General features: G+C 33.5%; 3 protein-coding genes across 3 annotated transcripts in view; 1 reads left to right on the top strand and 2 right to left on the bottom strand.

The window, feature by feature from the left end:
• Positions 1–2688: 2688 nt before the first annotated feature.
• On the bottom strand, positions 2689–9482 carry LOC140447213 (phosphatidylethanolamine-binding protein homolog F40A3.3-like). The gene has a single exon (XM_072539728.1). It carries the CDS (start codon positions 3300–3302, stop codon positions 2769–2771), a length of 534 nt encoding a protein of 177 aa, XP_072395829.1. The 5' UTR covers positions 3303–9482; the 3' UTR covers positions 2689–2768.
• Positions 9483–9608: 126 nt separating this feature from the next.
• Positions 9609–10321, bottom strand: LOC140447212 (protein D2-like). Its single transcript, XM_072539727.1, has one exon. The coding sequence runs from the start codon at positions 10296–10298 to the stop codon at positions 9690–9692; it is 609 nt and encodes a 202-aa protein (XP_072395828.1). The 5' UTR covers positions 10299–10321; the 3' UTR covers positions 9609–9689.
• An 829-nt stretch (positions 10322–11150) lies between these two features.
• The window catches only part of Mocs1 (Molybdenum cofactor synthesis 1), a 35162-nt gene continuing 24962 nt past the window's right edge, over positions 11151–21350 (top strand). Inside the window, exons 1-6 of the mRNA XM_072539726.1 lie at positions 11151–11549; positions 11604–11694; positions 12205–12372; positions 13498–13746; positions 14581–14783; positions 15650–15881. Of these exons, the coding sequence (XP_072395827.1) occupies positions 11469–11549; positions 11604–11694; positions 12205–12372; positions 13498–13746; positions 14581–14783; positions 15650–15881 (1024 nt within the window). The 5' untranslated portion in view covers positions 11151–11468. The remainder of the gene's footprint in view (positions 11550–11603; positions 11695–12204; positions 12373–13497; positions 13747–14580; positions 14784–15649; positions 15882–21350) is intronic.

Genomic DNA, 21350 nt, shown 5'->3' with positions numbered 1-21350 from the left:
TAGAGTTCCCTATACCTAAAGTCAATACCTTTCAAGATAATTGTGGTTAATGTTAAACATAAGATATTTATTATTCTAGTAGGCTGTGTATGAATATGTCATAATTGTCATTATTGGCACCTTGCAAAATGATAAAAATGGCTCGTTTAAAATTGAACAATGAAGATTGCGTAAATTTACTTTTAATGCATGGATAATGTGACAGAATTATTACTATAATAATATAGACTTCAGTCTTCAGTACCTTCCACGTGGTTGTGCACATTCAGAGCACAGAATATAAACAATCAGAATGCCCATACTCTGCTTTAAAAGATAAGTACGCGCATCTCGTTCGCGCAGACGGAATCTGCCATGTTTTAATTGGAACTAGTGCTGTTCAGTATCTGGTGTGTATAGAAAAAATAACCCGGTTTAATTTATTTACTTTTAGTTGAAGAATAGATTAAATTATTTCAAATTTACTAAATTATTAATCTCTAAAAATGGGTGACATTTGTCCCTCACGCCACTAACGGAGATTTAAAGTTTACTTGCTATATATCTTTCTATGTTGTTAATGATCATTTTAAATTTTCTGATTTTTATAGGATCTAAAAAAAATAATCTTATCCTTTATGTAAAATTTAGCTGTATCATCAATGTTTTCAATATCCTGAAATGAGTACTCAACAGATAATTTTTTATAGCATTTATATGTAAAATATATAAAGTAATCTCTGCCACTTTATTATGCAATATTTACACTTACTATGCAATATTTAATCTTTTCCCGATTGCGCGATATCAACTTTAGAAATTCTCATGACTTTATTTTTAAACTATAATTCGATTTGAAATATAATTACCTAATTAACGCTGTTACGTATGTTTCTCTTTCTGCAAAAAGGACCTTATTGAATCTGAGGTCCATAAATCTTCTTTCTCTTTTTATATATTGTTATTCCTTTCCTTATTCTGAAAGGAAAAGTTCTAGAATTGTGAAACTTTGAAGCTTTTTCTTAAAATCTGCATGCTCATATTTTCTTGTAGGTATTGTTTGTTTTATTTTTTCAGTCAGGAAAATTTATTTCCAATATATCCAAAGATTTACAACCCACAATAGTGATCGAAATAAAGGACGCCAAATCTTACTCTTTAATTATCGATTTAACACCTGATATACGAGGTCTGGCTATTAAACAACGAGACTGCTTATGAAAAAGAGTTTTATTTTAAAAATTATTCTACAATCGAATGCTCTTCATCAATATATTCGCCTTCCCTCGCCACACACCGTTCCATTCGTTTTTTCCATTGGTTAAAGCAATGCTGGAAGTCTTCTTCGACCGACTCGAACCGGATTCCTTTTAAGGCAGACTTGATCTTCGGAAACAGGAAAAAGTCGCAGGGTGCTAAATCAGGTGAGTACGGTGGGTGTTCGAGCACTGGAATGCCTCTAGCGACTAAATAACGCCACAGAGACAGCGAGTTATGGACAGGTGCGTTTTCCTGGAGCAAGATCCACGGCTTGTTTTTCTATAACTCCGGCCGTTTCTTACAAACTCGCTCTCTCAATGATTGGTGTATTAAAGTTAAAAATGTGGCAGCAGAGTGCGACTTTGGTACAAATCTATTATATAGATTCTAGGAAAAGTTTGTTGTAGGGATGAGACAAGGCCCAATTAGCCCTATGACGGAAGCTAGAGAGGTTGATATCAACTATGGGCAGAGTAATGCAAGTGTACGAAGGCAGACTGAAGTGAAGCAAGGACATTTTAAGGCAAGTTCAGAGTATAATAGAAAGACAAATATGAAGGTAAATTCTAATAATGTAACTGTAAAAAGAAAGGGCATATTGTTAAGGTTTGCAAAACAAAAATGGACAAAAATTTTAGTATTCAGGCAAACAAAGAGCCAGAGGTCCAGACATTGGATTTTTTTAATGTTGATATTTTTAGTTTAGAAAATGATTTGTTAGAGTCAATCAAATTGATACGGGGGAGGACTGTCTTGTTTGCCATATAATATATAGAAAGAAAAGTTTCTTTCGGGTCAATATAAAACCAACCACCATTATGTTAAATGTTTATCACGGCTCGGTAGTTACTCCAAAAGGACAAATTAGATTACTTGTTAAGATAAATAATAGGGAAAAAGAATGCAGTTTTTTTATTGTTGAGGGGGCTACAAAATGTTTATTAGGCCTTGATATTTGGTATGATTTTGGTTTAATTTTGAAGGGTCCAGATGTCTATTTGAAGAAGCAACTACCTACACCTAATTTTCGGAAACCAGTTCCGATACCGTTTGCATTTAGGGAAAAAGAAGTTTAAGAGATTGAGAAATTAAAGTGATAGAGCCAGTGCCTAATGCAAACTGGGGAACACCAACACCGTTAGTACCAGGTACCAGTGTACAAGGCTAATGAAATATATATTAGGCTTTGTTTAGGTTAGGTTAGTTTTTTTCAGAAAAGTGAAAAGCTAAGAAAGAAGAAGATAATCTGAAAAACCAAAAAACAAAGACGTAGGTTATAGAAAGAGAAAGTAAAACATATAGAAAAGGAATAAAATGGTTTTGACAATATACTTATTGTAGTAAGTATCGTTTACTTGGTACTTTTTTCTGAACATTATAAAATTTTATTTCAAATGTTACGGTTCATAGTTGCATAGTTAAAGGTAAGTTTGAGAAAATAATCACCAGTTTTCAAAAAAGCTTTATTAAATGAAATATTATTTCTTATACAGTAGTAATCATTTTAAACCAGATTATAATAACACAACTTAAGATGTAAATTGCTTGTATAGAATTGGAACATAATCATCGTACTGGGATTGAAAGAAATTAGCTGCAATAGGTTGCCCAAGATTATATTTTGCTGAAAATTTTCTATGACAAAATCCACCTCTGGCTGTGGATCTGTTAGTCAATTTCGGTTCATCAAAATTCAATTTACCTTTTTGTTTGTACACCAAAAAAACATATGTATACAGTCCTCCATTTGGTGGTGGTCCGGATCCAACATATTCAGTAAGAACTTCTCCTTTTGGAACGTCTACTCCTGGGATGTTTACAACGAGCCAATGATGCCACTGGCGATGTTTAGGATCTGTTAAGCTTGGGTCATCGGGAATGGTCATGATTAGTGTGTAAAACGAATCTTTATCAGCCAGCCATTTCACTTGCGGGGCATCTTTAACTTGTGTTGGAGTTAATTCATTGCCAAGATTTACCTTTACGCCACTGGTATACAAAACTTCAAGTTGTTGCTCGGGAACGACATCAATTACATCGGGTACAATACCGAACTTTTCCATAATTTTAATATAAGTTGAATATAATCTTGTAATCACAAATTGTCTCAAAATTGGCAAAATCGTACCAGTTATTAATTTATAACTAAATTAGTTTTGCGGATTGTATATTTTATACCAGACAACACATAAAAAAATTACACTGATAAAATTGTCAGATAACAGTCTACTACTTAATAGTTCTTTATATAGTTATAAAGTCGTTCTATAAATACATAAGATGATATTTAATGTGTTGAGGAAACTTATTATACCTATAGAGGATAGAGCCATCGGAAAAATCATAATTTAAGAATCGCTTATTTTACGCGAGCGGCGATTCCCCCCAAAAAAAAAACAATGACTATGAACTCGTTGGCAACCGGCCAAATTTGGTATCAAAATGTTCGTAATAAAAATTTGCAGAACTTTTCCTAAAAAATTTTTTTGATTGCGTTGGGGAACATCTAAATAAATAGGAAAAAATAAAAAAAATTGATTGTATATAATTTTAATAAAATTTTTTAATAATAAAAGTAGGTATTTGTGACTCGTGGTATCTCAGCTCCGTTCAAATATTTCGATTTCTTATTTTAACACAATATACTGTAAATATTTCCGTAAACATATATACGCCTTAGGGCATATCCATATATTTTATTAGCTCGAAAGGTATTTTGCCAGGGCCAGTGCCTGAGCGTTTGAATAGGACAATTGTAGAAAAGGCCAAGTGTCTTTTGTTTGATGCCAATCTTAAGAATGCTTTTTGGGCGGAAGCTGTAAACACAGCTGTTTACTTAAAAAATAGATCTTTGGCTTCTAGTTTAAACAAACCACCGTTTGAAATGTGGACAGATAGTAAACCTGATGTTAGTGGCCTTCGAATATTTGGCAGCAATGTGATGGTACATGTTCTAAGAGAAAATAATGTCAAAGTGGGAGAAAAGGGCTATTTTGCACATTTTAGTAGGGTATGCTGAAAACAAAAGGATATATACACATCGGTTTAGAACGTCTTTCGACGTTGTCCGATACCTAAACACCATCTCTTCCTATCTTCGCAGTCGTTTGTTGTTAAATTTCTTTCGCTCATGGACTTGTTTACGCCGTGTTGCCATTCTAATCTGGGTCTTCCTGTTTTCCGTCGACCTATCGGTTGCCATTCTATTACTTTTTTGGGGAGTCTTGATGCTGGCATCCGTTGAACATGCCCATACCACCTTAATTGTTTCTTCTCTATATCTTGAGTTATATTTCCTTCTATTCCCATACGTTGTTTTATTACATCATTTCTGATTCGGTCTCGTCTGGAAATACCTAAAGATCTTCTCATTGCATCCATCTCTACTGCTTCTATTCGCTTTTTGTTCTTTTCACTAATTCTCCATGTTTCAGCGCCATAAAGAAGAGTAGTTTTAATCATGGTCTCATATATATTAAATTTCCTTCCTTTCGTTATCTCTTTACTCCACAGTATACCATTGAGACATCCTAAGACTTTCTTTGCTTGAGTGATTCGTTTTTCTATTTCCCGTGTATCAGTTCCTGTTTTGTCAAAGGCAACACCCAAGTAGTCATAGCTCTGACAGCAGGAAATATGTTGTCCGTTTTCGAGGTCTATGTTATCTGACTCGTTTCCAATACAAAGATATTTGGTTTTTGTTGTATTGACATTCATTCCCCAGTCGTTATATTCTTCTATCAGTTTTCTTAGCATGTACTGCATGTCTTCCCTGTCGGTCGCTAGCACTACCTGGTCATCAGCAAACTGGAGTGTATAGGAGTGTAAAACAAAAGGATACAGGGTGTATATAATCCAACTACCAAAGAAATTATAGTAAGCAGAGATGTACAAATTATGGAAGACACAAAAAAGTTTGAAGTGATTCATTTTGATTTAAAAGATGAACATGAGGCAAAAGAAACTCTAGTTTCATCATCATCATCACTGGCTAGACAACCCTTTTTGGGTCTTGGCCTGTTCTAGGATTCTTCTCCATTCCGATCTGTTTCGTGCTTTTTTTCTCCAGTTTTTTATTTTTAAGGTTGTTATATCATTTTCTATTTGTATGTTGAGTATCTCAGTTTCGGTCTTCCTCTTGTTCTTTTTCCTACTGGCATCTGTTTGAATATTTTGTTTGGTATTTCGCCTTCTTCCATTCTTTCTACATGTCCTATCCAACGCAGCCGTCCTATTTTGATGAATGTTATAATATCCGGATCCTGGTATATTTTGTATAGTTCAGAGTTGTCTCGTCTTCGCCATATTCCGTTTTCTTTTGTGCTTTTATATATGTGTCGCAAGATTTTTCTTTCGAAGGTGGCTAACAACGTTTCCTCTCTTTTAGTAAGTGTCCAGGTTTCTGAGCCATATGTGAGTACCGGTCTTATTAGGGTTTTATATATTTGGCATTTTGTCTTTCTTGCGACGTTATCTGATCTTAGGTGTCTAATTAAGCCATGGTAACATTTATTTGCAATAAATATTCGCCTCTTCACTTCCTCCGTCACGTTATTATCAGACGTGACTAGGGATCCCAAGTATATAAAGTTTTTTACCTCCTCTATGTTGTATTCTCCTATTGTTATATTTTGTGGCTGCCTTATTTCTGCGTTTTTTCTTACCTGCATATATTTTGTTTTAGTCTGATTGATTTTAAGACCACTATTTTGTGCAGCTCGTTCTATTTGGTTGTATGCCTCTATCATTTCTCTTCTTGATCTTGCGATTATGTCAACATCATCTGCAAATGCTCTAGTTTCAGTGGGGGAATAAAACAAAGATAATGTTGAAACTGATTCTAAAGATAATAATGATAATATTTTTAGTGACGAAGAATTTAGCTACTATGAAGAAGATAACTTAAGTGATAAAGACTTTGAAGTGCCCAATTTACCTGAAACATTACAAGAAGTACACAGAAAGTCAGAACGAGTAAGAAAAAAAAAGACTTTAGTGAATATGTTACATATATGTGTGAGGAAACAAGGGACAGATGATGTGCCGTTAACAGTCTCGAAGACATTACAACGTCCTGATGGAGCAAAGTGGAGAGAAGCCATGATGGATGAAATCCAATCTTTCCGTGACAACAATGCATGGGATGTGGTATGTGGTAGATGTGCCGGAAAATGGTAGTGTAATTGATAAGTTAAAGTGTAATAGCGAAAATAAAGTTACATATCGCGCAAGATTAGTATCTAGGGGTTTTAATCAAAGAGAATAATAGACTATACAGAAACTTTTGCTACAGTAATAAGACATTCTTCTTTAAGGTTGCTTTTTTCACTTTCTGTAAAATTAGGTTTGGATATTACTCATTTAGATGTTAAAACAGCATTTCTAAATGGTAATTTGAAAGAGAACATATACAGGCAATCACCAGAGAGTTTTGATTTAGCAGGTAACAAATGTTTAAAATTAAATAAGGCTATTTATGGGCTTAAACAGTCTTCTAGGGCCTGGAATTATGAAGTAAATAATATTTTGGAAAATATTAATTATAAGAAATCAAAACATGAACTTTGTATCATATATATTCTTTGCTTGTATCTATATAAAAAGAGAAAATAATAAAATTATATGTAGATGATTTTTTTGTGTTCTCAAATGATGAAAGTGAAACAAGCAGGCAAAAAAATGAGCTGAAAAGTAAATTTCTTATTAAAGATTTGGCTATAATTAAGGAATGTTTAGGTATGCAAATAGATTTTGATCCAAATAAAGGTTGTATTGCTTTGAATCAGAAAAACTATATTATGTAGTTGTTAAAGATATTAAGTTTAACATGAGTGATGCGAAAGGAGTTTAAACTCCAATTGAACCAAAGTTATCTTTAACAATGGATGATAGTAACAATTGTATTAGAGATAAATGTACTTATTAGAGGCTAATTATTGGTAGTTTTAACCAGACCAGATATATTATTTGCAGTCAGTTTCATGAGTCAATTTAATAATGTAGGTATATAATGAATCTCATTGGATATGTGCAAAAAGCATATGGATGCATTTAAAAGACACTATTAATTATTCTCTGATTTACTCAAAAGATGATTCAGAATTGCAAGGTTTTGTAGATGCTGATTGGGCTAGCAATATATTAGATCGAATATCCTTTACTGGATATGTATTTAAACTTTGTGGCTCTGTAATATCTTTACAAAGTGCAAAACAAAGAACAGTAGCTTAATCTAGCTGCAAGGCAGAATATATGGCCTTGTCAGACTTTTCTCTTAGGGGTTTGCTAAGTGATTTAATTGAAAAAATTGAATGTATTACTTTATTTAATGATAATCAAAGTGTATGAAACTTATCAGCACATCCTATTTATCATAAAAAAAGTAAGCATATTGATGTAAGATATCATTTTTTGAGAGACCTAATATCTGACATGATCATTAATGTAAAATATATGCCTACTGATGTTATGCTGTGCTGCAGTGATCTCAGTTTGGGAACCAAGATGCGGATAGTGAGGTGCTACGTTCTTCCAGTGTTACTATATGGAGTTGAAGCCTGGACACTGACGCAAGCCACTGAAAAACGAATCAAAGCCTTCGAGATGTGGATATACAGAAGGATACTAAAAATATCTTATGTGGACCATGTCACCAACGTTGAGGTCCTACAGCGCATGACAAAAGGAAAGGAAGTGCTTAATTCAATTAAACAACGTAAGCTTGAGTACCTCGGCCACGTGATGCAGAACGAAGAAAAATATCGAATTCCTCAACTTGTTATGCAGAAGGGTAAAGTATTTGGCAGAAGAGGACCGGGACGCCGTCGTATCTCGTGGTTGAAAAATCTCAGACAATGGTTTGGGATGACCTCAGCGGAGCTGTTTCGCAGAGCAGTCAACAAAACCATGATAGCCTTGATGATCGCCAACATCCGGACCGGATAAGGCACTGAAGAAGATGTTATACCAGTTGATGTGTTGACTAAAGGTTTAGTTGCTGAAAAACTGCACAGATTATTGAAACTGTTAGGTATAGGTAACCTGTAAATTTTGTTTTATTGATAAGTGGAGGTGTTAAAATATTGATATTACCTAAACAAAATTTAAATATTGGGGCTATATGTCATTTACAGCAAGTTAAGGTTGGTACAATGTAAACTGTCAATTGTATTTACTTTTGGAACAAAATAAAGTTAGTCTTAAGTGTATACTCTACTACTTCCTTTCATTTAAAAGTTTTAACATTAATTGGACAGATGTGGGAGACAGTCTTATAAATCTCATGTGAAAGTAGAATTGCATAAAAAGTTTAAACTTAGCAAGATAAAAATAAAAGATGGGAGTTACTATAGCTACAAATAAGAAAACTTTGAATAGTGAAAAGTAATGATAGTTTAAGTACCTAGGATTAATATTGCATGTGTAAAGGGGAAATATATGGAGAGGCATGAAGAAGAGTTATGGTGGGATGGATTAAATAGAAAGTACACTAGAAATATTCCAATGAAACTGAAATGAAAGGGCAACAACAAATGCATAGATGGATGAGTGTAGTGACCAAAAATTATAAAATCAAAAGTGAATATAAGTATTAGGGGAAGTCTAGGAATGACAGCAATTAATGCGAAAATAAGAGAACATAGATTAAGATGTTTGAGTCATATTCAATGTCGAGGTGCTAATCACCTAATAGGAAGAATAACTGGTTTGCAAGTTCTTGTGATGTAAACAGGGATAAAGGTGAAGATAATAATAATTGGTGGCTCTATGATATTCTGAGCTTCTTTGCCTTGCTTTAACAGGTACTTAAATCTTTTCCTCTCTTCGCCACTTTAGGAGCTTGCAGAAATTCATCACAATTTTACTCACTTTATTTCAATAGTTACTCATCCTTGTATGACCTGTAGAGGAATGTAGTTCATTCCAGACTATAACACCTGAAAGAATTTGTGACCACTATCAAGCATAAAGATGTACAGTAAGTTCTTACAATTAGACAGATGGATGTTAACCACCTACTGAGATTTTTTATTGATTGGACTAGTTGACTCCTGTTTTTTTTTAAACAAATGCTATTTATGAGCTTGACAAAATCAAAGTATTTAATCAATCAAAAAATACATAAAATTAGAATGTTTCTGACATTCAGTGAGAATTCCTTTAGTTTTTACACCTAATAATTAACAAAATTAGGGAAAACTACACTATTTCATGAATGGAAATCCATAAAATATAGATTAATATTTAACAATAAGATGATTAATTACAGGTGTTTCAAATTTGTGATGGTACTTTTTGCAGAAACAGTCTAAATTACTAGAATGGTTTAAATTCTACAAATTAAAACTTGGTCTGACAATAATAACCAATTTTCAAAAATCAATAAAGTTTTATTAAATGAAATCATATTTCTTACATACTAATCATTTTAAATAACAGGATATCACAATTCAACCACCCAATTGCTTGTACAAAATTGGAACATAATCGTCATACTCAGCTTGATACAAATTACCAGCAACAGGTTGCCCAAGATTATATTTAGCTGCAAATTTTCTAATAGAAAATCCACCTCTATTATCTCCGGATTTGTTGGTCAATCTTGGTTCGTCAAACTTCAATTTACCATTTTGTTTGTACACCAAGAAAACGTATCTATGAAGTCCTGTATTTGGTGGTGGTCCAGATCCAACATATTCAGAAAGAACTTCTCCTTGTGAGACATCTCCTCCTGGAATATTTCCAACGAGCCAATGGTGCCATTCGCGGAACTTGGGTTCTTTTCGACTTGGGGCATCCGGATCGGTCATGCAAAGTGTGTAAAGGGAATCTTTATCTGCCGGCCATTTTACTGTCGGTATATCTTTAACTTGTGTTGGAGTTAATTCATTACCAGAATCTACTTTTACACCACTGGGATACGAAACTTCAACTTCTTGTTCGGGAGCAACGTCGATAACATCGGGCACAACACCGTGCTTTTCCATATTTTTGCTTAAAGTTGAATAAAATCTTGTAGTACTTGCAATCACCGGTCTCCTTAAAATTGACAACATCATACATCATGTCACTGTCACGTGACCATACAAAGTTCGGACCGAAAGCCGAAAGGGTGCCGAAAGTCCGACCAGTGTTACCACATTAACAAGATGGTAACTTTCATACTGATAGTTAACGTCAGGCATTTTCTGGTAATTGAAAATCTGAACTTCAACAATTTCAATCACACAAAAATACTTATTAGTATTATACCTCTTATTATCTTCTTTATAGTTATACAAATTATATAATAAAGCATATAAAAATTTATTATTATATAAAAAAGTTTACCAGTGATGTCGACCATGGAACAAAATAATTGAGTTTAACAGTGTTGCCATGCTTTTATAATGTATATGTTGTATGCTTCAAACAGAAATAGAAAAAGCTTTTAAAAAGTATATTTTAATATTATTTTATGAATTTTGTATTTTTTTACATTAAAACTAAAACGTGTAAATATTTGTTTCTTTCGAGAATAGTTGCAGTTAATTATAAGAAATCGATAAATTTGACTTCCCTCATCATTTTGTCTCAGAATAAACAATTGTTATTTATTCTGTGAATTTGGAATGTACGTTAATTGTACTGTTTTATTACTGTTACTTAGTTTAAATTGTGCATTGTGTTTGCCCACTCTCATTATTTTAGCAATTTATGTTTGTTTTTCATGTTTAATTATCGCATGCCGTTTCCCGATTGATTATAACGATATGGCAACACTGCCAAACCCAAATATTTTGTTCCATGCTTGACATTTACCGCTATATTCTGGTTGTCTTTTTATGACGTCAAAAAATTTATTTGACAGCGACTTTTTAACCTTGGCAAATGAGAAATCAAATTTGTCCCATGTCTGTGGTTCGGGTTCAATGAATTGTTTACAAATTGATGTCAATGTCATTGATAATTTCTGTATTTTTTTACAGCTCTTATTTATTTTATAAATAATTAAAAGCTCCTGCTGTTAAAGTTTTATTGTTAAAAAGTCTTTTTTCTTTTCAAACTGGTTTTTATGAAATGAAGTGTATTATCTTACTTTTTTGTAACGATAATACTATCTAGAGATAAAAATAGTAATCATAGCTCAAAAAGCTTAACTGCGAATATAATACAGGTTTTCGAATGATATCACTAGTGATTAACCTAAACTCATTTATAATTCTTTAGCTTCATCAATTGTTACAGACATGCAGAGATTATATCTTAGGATTTTTAATGAAATAGGAAGGAAACGATTTTCTACAGAAGTATCAGCAGCTGCCACAAAGGTTTGTTTAACTCTAACCGGTTTTATTTATTACTAATATTTCTCTTTTTTTTAGGAAAATGTTAAAGCAGAAACACTTACTGATCTTTTTGGGAGGAACCACACCTATCTTAGAATTTCTTTAACAGAAAAGTGCAATTTAAGATGTACAGTATCTAAATATTATTTTAAATAACTCTATGAAAAGTGGCATTATAAACTGCAGTGTTCAAACGTTTTATATTAAGCAAATGATGAATAAGCATAAAAATTGTATTATATTGCATAAAAAGTTCAGAACTTTTAATGTATGAAAGTTAATTTGGAATATTTTAAAATGCCTTTCCATTTAATTTTTTCTTGATGCTGTCACCTCATGATAATTATCTTCACTATACCCGACAGCTGCAAATATGTATTAACAAAGAAAATTGCAGATGTTCTTAATAATTTTAAAATACAGTGCTCTAGGTTCTGTTAGATTTGAACTTGTTGCTTATAAATAAGTACCGACTGTACTCTGCCATCAATGCTAACATGATTGACATAATATAATATCAATTTTATTGTATACCACAATTTATTTTAATGCAATTGCTGTGTAAATTAATATAAACCACTTTTTATAGAGGGTGTTATGTTCACTAATTCTTTTATTAATAAAGTTTCTTTTCTAGGTCAGTACTGTATGCCGGCAGAAGGTGTAAAACTTTCAGAAAAATCTAAGCTGCTGACTACAGATGAGGTATTAAAAGTAGCTGATCTTTTTGTTAGAGAAGGAGTTAATAAAATAAGGTTAACTGGGGGAGAGCCTACTATTAGGAAGGATCTAAGGGACATAATCTGTAAGTGTTTAATGAACTTTACTAGATTAGAATGTGCAGTTCAGACAATTTACAGTCACATAGTAATTTTAGCCTTTGAAGAACAGTGCTTCTCTGTCATATAATATTAAGTTCTGATTTTTTTATCTTTAAATTAGAAAAGGACAATAATATTTTTTTGAGATTGCATTCCAAAGGACAGTGATCAATTTGGTATATTTCTTATTGTTTTGAATAGTTATTTGGATTGTCTAGGCTTCGGATCTCAGCGTTTTAGCTTACCTTTCTGACATGTTATGGTTGAGTGATTTCAATTGATCATTTTCCTAGATATTTAACTCCCACCTAAAGGAACTTTTTGCTTCTAGGTTTTAAGCCTAAAACAGACTCATTCTTTAGGAATTCATCAATGTCATATAGATAGTGGCCCATTTCTCATATATTCAACTAAGAAAGTTACAGCTTCTGATCTTATACTGTACATTTGGGAGATCATTATAACTATTTCCTATAATTTTCTTTTAGATATATAGCTATAATATTAAGCTCTTGTTTCAACTTTTCATTCTTTCAATTTAAATGAGAATTTTTCAGAGTTTATTAAACAATACTGATAAAGTGATGGTCGTTAGTTAGTTGCCAATGACAAATAAAGAGTACTAACAACACTGATAGAGTAATGATTTTAGTTAGTTGTCAATGACACAAAAAGAGTTCTGTTTATCAGGAGATTTTTATAATCAAACTATCATAAAGTTGTACATTATGTTGTTGATGAGAAGATGAAATTTTCCCCAATTAACAAAATTCATTTTCTCAAACTTATCTCTAATACAAGCTTTCACTTCCGAATGTATATCCTTTAATTTTGTGCATGTCTATTCAGGAATTAGTGTAGCTAAACAAACGGTCACACAGAAAAAATGATTCAGATTCAGCATTAAAAGTGATATCAGAGAAAATAAAACTGAAAATTTTTACTTGCCATTTTGAAAAAAACGAGAAATAACAGATTAACTAATAACTGATATAGAACTGTTTTCTTACAGCTGTTGTATAGTCTGCTCCTGTAATACTTAATTTAGTTTTTCATAATATTTGGGAGGTTTAAAAATAAATGTCCTTTTAATATGTTTTTCTTTTTAGATAATCTAAAAAAACTCGAAGGCCTAGAAGTGGTTGCTATGACTACCAACGGGTTAGTATTAACAAAACAGTTGGTAGCCTTACAAAAAGCTGGACTTGACATCTTAAACATCAGTTTAGACACCCTCAAACCAGAGCGATATGAGGTTATGGCTCGTAGAAAGGGATGGCAAAGAGTGATGATGGGCATTGATCTTGCTTTACAACTTGGTTATAATCCTGTCAAAGTTAACTGTGTAGTCATGAAAAGTAAGTTTGTATATCGTTATAAAGAAGTATTTGTCAATTAGTATCTTTTTAATTCAGTTTAACAGTACTATGTGTGGAAGAATCCAAAAATTATTACTCAATCTGTAAACTATAACTACAACTGTCGAAGTATCTTAATAATCGTTGTATGCTTGAAGAAAAATATACAAGTAATATAAAACTTATAATTCTTTTCTTCGTGTTAACAGAATATGATCAAGGCACTAATATTACCATCTTTAATAACATACTGGTATTCGTCCATATTTTCAACTTTTTTATTCTTTAACTTCAGCTTACTGGCCAATTGGTCTAAACCAAGATCATTAATCTAAAAACAAACACACACACACACAACTTCAGCTTGTGTAAAATCATTTTCAGTGCAATACTTCATTTCTCATAATGTATTCTTATTCCTCATAATAAGTTCTTTATCCTTCATAGGACCCTTCATAGAATAAAGTTAGTAGCATCATTGTTTATCTATCTATTCACACCCGCTTCACAGTAAATTCACTTTTCCCTTGAGTTCTAAATTTTCTTTTCTTAAATTAAATTGGACAATTAAATGATTGACACAGTTGAATTTTTTTAATTCTTTCAGTGCAACCTGTTGTTACTCTTTTCTAATGAGGTGACATACACTGTTACTGATATAAAATGTTCCCACATATCCTAAATCATGTATATTCAGTTCTTCCAATTTCGTGTTTGTAAAAAAAGAATGGAATATAGCAACTTTGGCAGATGATGCAGATAATTTTAAATATTTATTCTTCAGTTAATATTTATTTCATTTATGATTAAGTACTGTTATGTTTAAATTTTTAGATTTCAATGATGATGAAATTTTGGATTTTGTGGAACTCACCAAAGACAAGAATGTCGACGTTAGGTTTATAGAATACATGCCATTTTCAGGAAATAAATGGGAAGTAGACAAAATGATTTCTTACAAAGATATGGTTAGTAGGATATGCAGGAAATGGTCTGATTTTTCCCCGCTTGCTAATGGACCTAATGACACATCAAAAGTAAGTAAAGCTGTATCACATCTGCAACGTCATTACTTATATTTCCTAATTAAGTATATGATTGCAAGTATCTTGATAAATAGCAATTAAAATAAAGATACATGTTATGTTTATGTGGCATTGAGCCACAATTAACTGTAATGAAAATTACATTTTATATTTGTTATTTGATGCTTCAATTTCCACTGGAACATGTCTGTTTCTTTTATGACTATTGAAGCAGCTTTCCATTATATTCTGTGCTCGTTGTCCCAGGTATGTTTGCCTACTGTGATTTGTTGAAGTCCCTGTTTTTGATGTATGTTCCATGTTTGTTTATCCTGACACTTAGTGGTCTTGCAGTTTTTCCTACATAAAAATTGTTGCATTCACAGGGTATTCTTTGGATGAGTTCTTTGAAATCTCTTGTGTGTTGTTAGGTTTGGTTTTGGACAGAATCGATCTCAGTGTCTTAGTTGTTTTGAATGTTGTTGTGATGTTACTACTTATTTCCTATGCTTTTTAAATTTTCTGATAAACCCTTTATAGGTTAACACATTCAAGTTTGTAAACTTGAAAAAGTCACTCGTCAGGCAGAAATTTCAGTTGAAGGAAGAGGTTTTTCACACTCACAGAGGCCTACTTTGCAGAACTTGGGCAGACGTATTTTTAAGACGGGTTAAAGAAGTTTGAGCATCGCTCAGTAAAGTGTATCGAGCTAAAAGTAAACTATGTTGTGAAATAAATAGCCACTTTTCCAAAATTTTCGTTTTTATTTTGGACTAATAAGACCGCTCTTGATATCAGAAAAACATCCTTAAACTTATGAATACCAATATAACACACCCAAAAGTTACTCTTTGTTTTATATAATTTTTTATTTTCAGGCATGGAAAGTTCCCGGTTTCCAAGGACAAGTAGGATTTATCACGTCTATGAGTGAACATTTTTGCGGATCCTGCAATAGACTTAGAATAACAGCAGATGGAAACTTGAAAGTTTGCCTTTTCGGAAACACCGAAGTGTCCTTAAGAGACGCAATTAGAAGCAAATGTTCCGACGATGATTTGACCGCTCTCGTTAGTGCAGCTGTAAAAAGGAAGAAAAAGCAACATGCAGGTGAGTGAGTTGAGCTTAGCAAGTTCTATTTTAAACAGTACATTTAAAATGGTTATTCCTAAGATTTTGGTATTTTTTAAGTTGCAGCAGGTTGTATCTATGATCGTTTCGCAATATATGTCCAAGATATTCTAGCTTGCGTTGTTTCACTGTGGATATAATTTCACATGTTTTATCCATCCAACGTAGAACCTCAATTTTTGTTATTCGGTCCACCCAGGAGATCCTCAGTATCCGTCTATAACGCCACATCTCAAACGCCTCGAGTTTTCCCACGAATGCCTCGGTTAGTGTCCATGATTCAACCCCATAGAGCAGCACTGTAAACACGTAGCATCTCAATAAACAGATTTTCGTTTTTAAGGATAGGTAGAGGCTCTTAAATATCTTGCTCATTCGGATAAATGCTGACCTGGCTTTTTCAATTCTTTGTTTTATCTCAACTGAGTGGTTCCATTGGTCGTTTATGGTGGTTCCTAAATAGTAGTAACAGGGCACTTGGAGTATTTGTTGCTGATCTACCAGTAATTGATTAGGTGGAATATGCTTCTTACTGATGACCATATACTTTGTTTTCTTGATGTTAAATCCAAGCCCGTATTCTTGACTGATTCTCCACAATTGCGTTACTAGTGTCTGTAAACCTTCTAAACTGTCTGCAAAGAGGATGGTGTCGTCTGCATATCTGATGTTATTCAGGCGCTCACCATTTATGAGAATACCCTCTTCGATATGCTCTAAGACCTGGCTCATGACGTGTTACGAATAGACGTTAAATAATAGGGGAGAGAGTATGCAGCCCTGTCGTACTCCTCTCTTTATTGCAACTTCTGTTAGTATGTCTTTCACCCGAATGGTTGCTGATTGGTTGTAGTATATGTTCTTGATTACTCGAAGGTCTTTGTTATCCAGATCAGTTGCCTTTATAGGTATATCCATGAGCTTATCGTGCTTGACTCTGTCGAAAGCTTTCTGGTAGTCCATACAGCATACATAAATATCGCAGTTGACGTCTCTGCACCTTTGAAATAATACCTGAACCGCGAACAAGGCTTCTCTTGTACCTAACGCATCCCTGAATCCAAACTGTGTTCGTATATATACACTCAGGTGCAAAAAAATCGATCCATTCCTTATTTCTTATTTATTTGAAGTTGTATAATTTAAGAGACATTAAATTACGTATGTAAATTTAGGTGTACCCTCGTATACGAGAAATAAAATAATATTTTTAATATTGCTTTTTATATTTCTTAAAACCAATTGGTATTTCAGGTTTTTATCAAAAAGGGTCTGAAGCAAGTAGATATTTATTGAATGTTGTTTTTAATTCAACAACCATACTAGTGTAGTGATTTTATTTTCAAAACGTGTTAAGTATATTTTTATTTAATTATCCTTCCTAAATGTCTCAAACTCCGACAGATGCTGCAAGGGCGGTGACTTTAGTTCAAGATGGTCGTAGCCAATATTATGCAGCTGAAATGTTGGGTGTTAGTCGATCTTCGGTTCAAAGAGCAGTTCGGCGTTTTAGCGACACCGGTAACTTCACAAGAAGACCAGGATCAGGTCGTAGAAGGGTAACATCCGAAAGAGATGATCGATTTCTGGTCTCATCATGTTTGAGAAATCGGCATCTAACTTCAGTTAAACTGGCAAATCGTCTGAGCGAAATGAGAAATGTGGATGTAAGCAGATGGACAGTTCGTGGAAGACTTGTAGAAGGTAATTTATTATCCAGAAGGCCAGCCCTATCTCCAATACTATCCATAGAACATCGCAGAGCTCGCCTTGCTTTTGCAACAGAACATGAAAACTGGAGTGATGCAGATTGGAGCAATGTATTGTTCTCAGCTGAGTCCAGATTTTGTCTAAGGTCACCAGACGGCCGAGAAAGGGTTTGGAGAAAACACGCAGAGCGATATTTTCAATGTAATATTGCGGAAAGAATAAGTTATCGGGGGGGCTCCTTTATGGTTGGGCCGGTATCAGTTCAGAAGCCTATACTGATTTAGTTATTGTAGATAGAGGTTCTATGACTGCTGCAAGATACATAACAAGTATTTTAGATCAGCATGTGGTACCTTTTGCTCCTTTCATTGGACCTAATTTTATTTTTATGGACGACAACACGCGTCCTCACCGTGCTAGAATCGTCAAGCAATATATAGAGGAGGTGGGAATTGTCCTTATGAACTGGCCAGCTTGCAGTCCCGATCTCAATCCCATAGAACATCTATGGGATATGATGGGAAGACGTCTTCGAGCACGAGTACCCCGTCCAAACAACTTGGCTGAACTTACAGCGGCTCTTCAAGAAATATGGGACCAATTGGATCAATTTGATATCCAGAGGTTAATTACCTCAATGCCTAGACGTGTACAGGCTGTTATAGGGGCTCAACGGGGAAACACTAGATATTGATTTATTATCAATGTTTTTCTTAATTTCAGAAAGTTTTGAGTATTCTTGAATTTTTGAGTTTTGGCGTATGTCTTTCTAAATAAATGATTTTTTGGATAATCTGTAAAAATTATTTTAATCTAACATATACTTTTACATATATACCTGATTTAAAACTAATATCTTCAAACGTTTTCTTTTTTCAGCAAATAATACCCATGGATCGATTTTTTTGCACCTGAGTGTATATTATCATAATATTAATTCCTAAGTTATTTATAGTTATCCTATAGAAAAAAGTATATTTGCTTCAAACCTGTTTCTGATAAAATTTGGCATCACTGTTGGTCATAAGAACCTGTACTGTAAAGTCAAGGTGGGACAGACTATAGAATGTATTACAATAAGTGAATAACGTCCTTTAATTTGACCCTATCAAATGCCTTCTTCTGGTCCACGAAACGTAAATATTGTTGTATTCTAGAGATTTCTCTTGTACTTTCCTCATAAATATAGCGTCAGTGCATGATCTTCCCGATCTAAAACCTTGTTCTTCTGCTAGTGTTATGATTATCTTTGGTTGTTAAGTTTAGTGTTTTGTTTAATAAGTTAATTTGTCTGTAGTTCTCTGGGTCTGATTTGTTCCCCGTTTCTTATGATTATTTTTGGATTAGTTTTAGTAATTGTTTGGTCAGATCGAGTCCTCTGTACTGTAGGAGTTCATTCGGTATTCCATCATCTCCTGGTGTTTCCTATTTTTTAATTTCCTTAATGCATCTTTTCTACTTCCTCACTGTTTATTTCTTTGTTTGTCATCATTTTTGGTGGTGGTGGTTCATTATCGCTACCTTTAGCAAATAGGGATCGAAAGTAGTCTGCCCATGTTACCTTCTGGACGTGTCTCTTTTTTATTAATTCGTTCATCTCTTTTCTTTGTCCTCTGATCATTCTCCATATTTCTCTTTATGTTCCTAAGAAGTTGTGTTCCATCTGTTTTGAAAAGTTCTGCCAGTGTTCCCTTTTTATTTTTCTGTCTAAGGTACTCTTTTTATTTCGGATTTATTTATAATAGTTGTATGTCTGTGGTGTTCTATATTGTAAAAAGGCTTTCTGCAGATTCATCGCCACTAACAATGCTATAAACGTTTTTTGAGCTTCCTTTGTTGAACCGTTCCAATGTTTTTCGACACCAATTGACGCGAACCGCTTTTTGGCTCTTCTTGCAAATGACGGATCCAACGGGAAACCAACTTCGAAGAACACCCAGTTCTTCATATAGGATCTTTTGGATCGAGGTCTTTGAAATGCCCAAAGATGCGTCTATCTACTGGTTTGTTAAACGGCGATTATCCTTAATTAGCTGATGAACTGCATCAATGTTTTGCTGTGGGACTGCTGTTTTGGGTGGACCCGGCCTGGATTCGTCGTTGAAATTCGCAAATACTGTAATCGTAAATAGCGGGAAATAGTTGACTGGTGTGATGCTGCATCCTCAAACACAGAAACCATTTCAGCTAGACATTGCTGTTGGGATAATCTTATCCCGAAATTGTAAATAATTACTGCTTGAAAATCTATGACTACTTTTATCGCTAGGAAACTCTCGATTTATGTCAACAAAAGATTGTGGTTAGATTTCTGTCGGAAGCTTTTATTGATGGCGCCCTCTAAGCGGCTATATGCAGAACTAAGAAGACAAACCTCGTATTTGTGTTGGTATTTCGTTGTTCGTTAATCATCAGTTCTCCATTTTTGTTTTGAACATTTTTGTTATGTTTTTGCTTGACTCAGGGGTGTTACTGGGTTGCCTATTCGACCGCTAAAATCCCCCAGTATTATCATCTTCCCTATGAATTGGTCTATTACTTGTAATTCGCCATAAAATGTTTCCCTTATCGTTTGAGGCTTTTTATTTTCTCGGCTGTATATTCCGATGATGTTCAGCTCTTCCTTCACTGTTAGACCTAAACAAATTCTCTGATGCACTAGAGTACAAGCTACCAGTATGGTCTAGTTATGATGTGGTCTAAATCGTCTAAATTTTATCTTAAATGTTCAATAATTGACAATTATTATATGGATATTCTAATAATTTTTCTGTATACATATTAATATCGCCGTTTCATTTAGCAATAGGAATAATGAAAAAAAAAACAAGTTATCTGACTTTATACCATTAATTGCACAGTAGCATTTAATTTTAACTGCTTGATTTATGTCTTTATATATGTTGTAGCCTATGTTAATATTGTATTTACTAATTCATGCATGTTTTTTGTTACCATAATACATTCATGATCATTTTCCATCATTTATAAGGTTGTTATATCAGTTTTAAGTTCAGGCTGAATTAAATGAACAGTCAATATTACTTTAAAATATGCACGAGAGAACTGCATAGCTCTTGCAACCCTACTATGTTATTTTTCTAAGGCACTAATGGTTCCCTTCATGTTAAATCTTATAATATTGACCTAGTGTCATTAAAATATCAAAATTATCCATGATTTTCATGTAAGATAAGGGTTTCTATATCCTTTTACGGAGCTAGTTTCATTTACTTTTAACGTCTTTTCACTGTTGAGGGTCCGGCTGTACCGCAAAATGTTTTGAAGATTTGTAATCGTTTTAAGTCTATTTGGTTGTGAACCACCGGTTCACGGTGTGTGTATCTGCTGGTGATCTCCAGGTGTTAAGGCGACGCTTTGGGGATTTGGAAATTGTGTTTGTTATTATTAGCTGCTTTCCTACACAAAAAGATGCCAACATATATCCTCTTTTATTTCGTATTCCCACACCATATTTTCCTATGATATCTTCGTGCTCTCATTCGCCAATCTTCGTATAAAAATCTCCCATGACAATATTGAGCTCGTGTTTCTTTGTAGATGCTAATATTTTTTCTAAATCATCTGTTTTCAAAATCTTGTGTGGGTACATATGCTTGTAGTACATTCACGTTTATTGTTCTCGTTTTTATTTGTAACATTAGTATCCTGTCTGAGAATAAGACGACGTTTTGTACATCTTTATCTGTTTCCATCGTCACCATTATTGCTACGCCG

The sequence above is a fragment of the Diabrotica undecimpunctata genome, chromosome 8 (assembly GCF_040954645.1).
Source record: "Diabrotica undecimpunctata isolate CICGRU chromosome 8, icDiaUnde3, whole genome shotgun sequence".
Lineage (NCBI taxonomy): Eukaryota > Metazoa > Arthropoda > Insecta > Coleoptera > Chrysomelidae > Diabrotica > Diabrotica undecimpunctata.
This window is presented reverse-complemented; position numbering and strand designations above follow the sequence as displayed.